The sequence below is a fragment of the Pinus tabuliformis genome, chromosome 7, assembly GCF_031772625.1.
Source record: "Pinus tabuliformis cultivar Carrire ecotype Pingquan chromosome 7, CPIR1, whole genome shotgun sequence".
NCBI classification, from domain to species: Eukaryota; Viridiplantae; Streptophyta; class Pinopsida; order Pinales; family Pinaceae; genus Pinus; species Pinus tabuliformis.
The window spans coordinates 1,366,863,288-1,366,867,209 of record NC_142293.1 but is presented as its reverse complement, the minus strand read 5'-3'; the positions used below and the strand labels follow the sequence as shown (position 1 = coordinate 1,366,867,209).

At 33.8% G+C, this 3,922-nt stretch overlaps 1 protein-coding gene across 1 annotated transcript; it reads right to left on the bottom strand.

Moving 5' to 3' along the window:
• Positions 1 to 242: 242 nt before the first annotated feature.
• LOC149252702 (peroxidase 27-like) lies at positions 243 to 1,592 on the bottom strand. Its single transcript, XM_089456709.1, has 4 exons — positions 1,361 to 1,592; positions 1,062 to 1,250; positions 797 to 962; positions 243 to 643 (listed from the first exon to the last, which is right to left on the bottom strand). Exons 1-4 carry the CDS (start codon positions 1,583 to 1,585, stop codon positions 243 to 245), a joined length of 981 nt encoding a protein of 326 aa, XP_089312835.1. The 5' UTR covers positions 1,586 to 1,592.
• Between the last annotated feature and the right edge of the window lie 2,330 nt (positions 1,593 to 3,922).

Genomic DNA, 3,922 nt, shown 5'->3' with positions numbered 1-3,922 from the left:
CTCTACAAACAACCAATATCATGTTGCACGGAGAATTTTGAGGCCTATTGAAATTTTTATGACAAAAATTCTAATTCGGTTCGAACTGTTATCAATCTATAGACAATATACAAATTGAATAAATTGAATGCTTTGATAGAGAATAAATTAAATTTGAAAGCCTCCTCGCAGGAGGAGCTTATTTTTCTCAAATCAAAACGGACATGACTGTCAATTACATATGCAAAGAGAACAAAGACCAATTAACTTGTAAGAGCACAGTGTCGTCGTATTTGTCCTGCAGTGCCTGTGACCACACCGATTCTGCCCATCTTCTCCATAGACACTGTAAAATCTGAGAAGAACGACGAGCCCCGCGATTCTATATTGACAAACGCTTGTACCTCGTTGTTGGTCAGAAGTGCGGCATCGGATTGAAAGAGGCCTTTGTGCTTCATTAGATTGGTGTAGTAGTGCGTATCAAATGTTCGGAAGCTGCCGGGATCCATCTCTACCCTTGTATTTTGGTCCCCTGGCTTGCATTGTAACTTCAGTTTAGCTGCATAATGCTTTTTCAAGGAGGGATCCATATCTCCCTTTCCTGTAAAATTGTAAAGCCTGTTGCTAAAGGAGCTGCAGTGGGAGATTCCTATAGTGTGGGCACCTGCAGGCAGTATTGTTATACAACTGATCAGCTTATGATGCCATAATGTGAACCTAAGTGGTTTGAGTGGGCATGGTGCTCGTGATGTTAAATGGTTTGTTCTTCTGGAATTTTGGGTCTCTGTTCACAATTACAATGCAGAGAATTAATTACCTGATAAGACAACAAGGTCTTTAACATCAAGACCATTCCTGGCAAATATTGATGTGAGTTGGGAGAAATTCGCAGTGGGGGGAGGAAGTTTAGTGAGAGCTTCTTTCTCGATAGACACCACTCCATCTCTGCGTCCTGTTGGAACATTCCAGAATGGTCCACCCAACTGGTATTTCCATGAATTATATATCATCTCAGAGGCTGTTGAGAAAAACAGAACAGTAAGGAAATCGAGAAATGCATTAGGGCTGAACATGAGTTTTACCATATGGACAGCATCTCGTGCGACGAGTGCAAGAATATCGGCGCATGACACCACACCCGGGCACACTTTCTCCACTGCAGCTTTGGCTGTGTCAATTATTTGGAATCCTCTCAGGCTCTGATTCGGAAGCGCATCCTTTTCTGCTTTGGTTGAATTTGTTGAATTCAAGAGCACCGATCCATCGCAGCCCTTCAGCCAGTTAAACATGTCAAATTATTAATCCCAAAAATATGTAAGTGCCTCAAGAAATCAAATCGGAAGTTAACGGGTCTCTATACTTATAAATACATAATACTCACTCTGACAAAGCAGTCATGAAAATGTAATCTGAGCAGAGGTGCAGCCAGAGTTGGGTTTTTGGATATGTACTCTCCAACAACATTTTCTACTGCATTATGAACTCCGGGGCAGGTATTGTCATAGAAGTTCAGTGCGAGTCCTTCACCTGCGTCTGTAGATACACAGAGAAATACCCATAAACTCGCAACTGCGATAAACAGATTTCTAACGGTAATTGTCTTCATGATATTCCCCAACGGTAATTGCCTTGCAAACTGGAATTCTATTATTCCTATGACATTAGCCCGCACAGTGATACTAATGGTTCGTTGGTTGGGGCAGTCGGCTGCCACGCTCCCCACCAACGTTCGATGCAGATATGTTCCGCTGCGCTGCAGCATATATTTGATCCCTCTCATTCCAAAAAAAAAAATAAAAAATACATATCACGAATTCTTTCATTCAAAAAAAATAAAAATATTTTTCATTCAAAAAAAATAAAAATGTATATCAAATAAAAATGTATATCATGAATTGACAATGAATTGACACATATAATTATACAAAAAGAATAAAAAATAAAAATATTCTCCCATTCAAAAAAAATCATAAAAATGTATATCATGAATTGACAATGAATTGACACATATAATTATACAAAAAAAATAAAAAATAAAAATATTCTCTCATTCAAAAAAAATAATAAAAATGTATATCATGAATTGACAATGAATTGACACATATAATTGTACAAAAAGAATACAAAATAAAAATATTCTCTCATTCAAAAAAAATAATAAAAATGTATATCATGAATTGACACATATAATTGTACAAAAAGAATAAAAAATAAAAATATTCTCTCATTCAAAAAAAATAATAAAAATGTATATCATGAATTGACACATATAATTGTACAAAAAGAATAAAAAATAAAAATATTTTCCCATTCAAAAAAAATATATCATGAATGACACATATAATTGTAAAAAAGAATAAAAAATAAAAATATTCTCCCCTTCAAAATAAATAAATATAATTGTACAAAAAGAATAAAAAATAATAAAAATAAAAATAAAAATGTATACCATGAATGACACATATAAAGAATAAAAAATAAAAAAATTCTCCAAAAGTAAAAATGCATACCATGAATGACACATATAATTGTACAAAAAGAAAAAAATGTATACCATGAATGACACATATAATTGTACAAAAAGAATAAAAATGTATACCAAAAGAATAAAAAATAGAAATATTCTCCTATTCAAAAAAAAATAAAAATGTATACCATGAACGACACATAGAATGACACATATAATTGTAAAAAAGAATAAAAATGTATACCAATAGAATAAAAAATAAAAATATTCTCCCATTCAAAAAAAAAATAAAAATGTATACCATGAATGACACATAGAATGACACATATAATTGTACAAAAAGCATAAAAATGTATACCAAAAGAATAAAAAATAAAAATATTCTCCCATTAAAAAAAAAAAAATGTATACCATGAATCACACATATAATTGTACAAAAGAATAAAAAAACATGAATGACACATATAATTGTACAAAAAGAATAAAAATGTATACCATGAACGACACATATAATTGTACAAAAAAAAGTAAAAAAATGTATATCATGAATGACACATATAATTGTACAAAAAAAATAAAAAAATGTGTACCATGAATAACACATAATTGTACAAATATAATTCTACAAAAAGAAGGCCCATATACCCTTTTTAAGGCAACTAGCCCCTCCTATTAAAAAAAATAAAAATATTCTCACATTCAAAAAAAATAAAATGTATACCATGAATAGTTGTGCAGGGAGTCGCGTGTCGATTTCCAGACGAAGACAAAAAGTTTATTAGGAAATTCTCATAATTGACACTGCTGGCAGTATTCTTGAGATTCATTTGACAGCCATACTGCAAAATAATTGTTTATATTGAATATAAGAAACATATTCGGAAGCTTCAGATTTTTATAAGAGTTTTTATCACCAAACACCGCATGATCATTAGGTACCCTGTCCATTTCCAATTTTCATTAGCTGGCGTTTTGATACCGATTGCCTCTGTTTTCGTAACTAATTCGTGAACCAGTAGAGCAAGCATATCTTAAACAGCGCGTGACCGCCGGGCATGGGACGGGCACGCAGCGAAGTCGAGGGTTGACTTCGGCCATTGCTAGTGCCGGTTATTATAGTAAGGGATAGAGCATTAAAGTAAGACATGCGCACATGGTCGGGTCACATTGTTCCGATTTGTTCGTCTAAGGTTCTGTTGCGTGATCCATGGTCATTATTCAAAATTCTTCTGATGAACCGAGAATATTTTAAGGACATACACGGACTTTTCAGTAAACAAAGAGTTGAGGGAACCGCATCTTTGAGAATTTACCAGGTCAGAGTATGGCTGTAATTTCAGGAAGCATTATTTATCAGTGATTCCAAAAGCATGTGAACATGGAGGTCGAGGTTGATATGCACCGTCGTTCAGTGCAAAATGCCCGCGACAGAGAGACCTGAATTAGCAAGGCATCCATCATCGAAATTGTACACGT

Coding starts and splice junctions, on each gene's coding strand:
- LOC149252702 (XM_089456709.1), bottom strand. CDS start 1,585: ATGAAGACAATTACCGTTAGAAATCTGTTTATCGCAGTTGCGAGTTTA. Junction 1,251..1,360: donor TTCATGACTGCTTTGTCAGA/GTGAGTATTATG, acceptor AACTGGCTGAAG/GGCTGCGATGGATCGGTGCT. Junction 644..796: donor AGACCTTGTTGTCTTATCAG/GTAATTAATTCT, acceptor TACTGCCTGCAG/GTGCCCACACTATAGGAATC.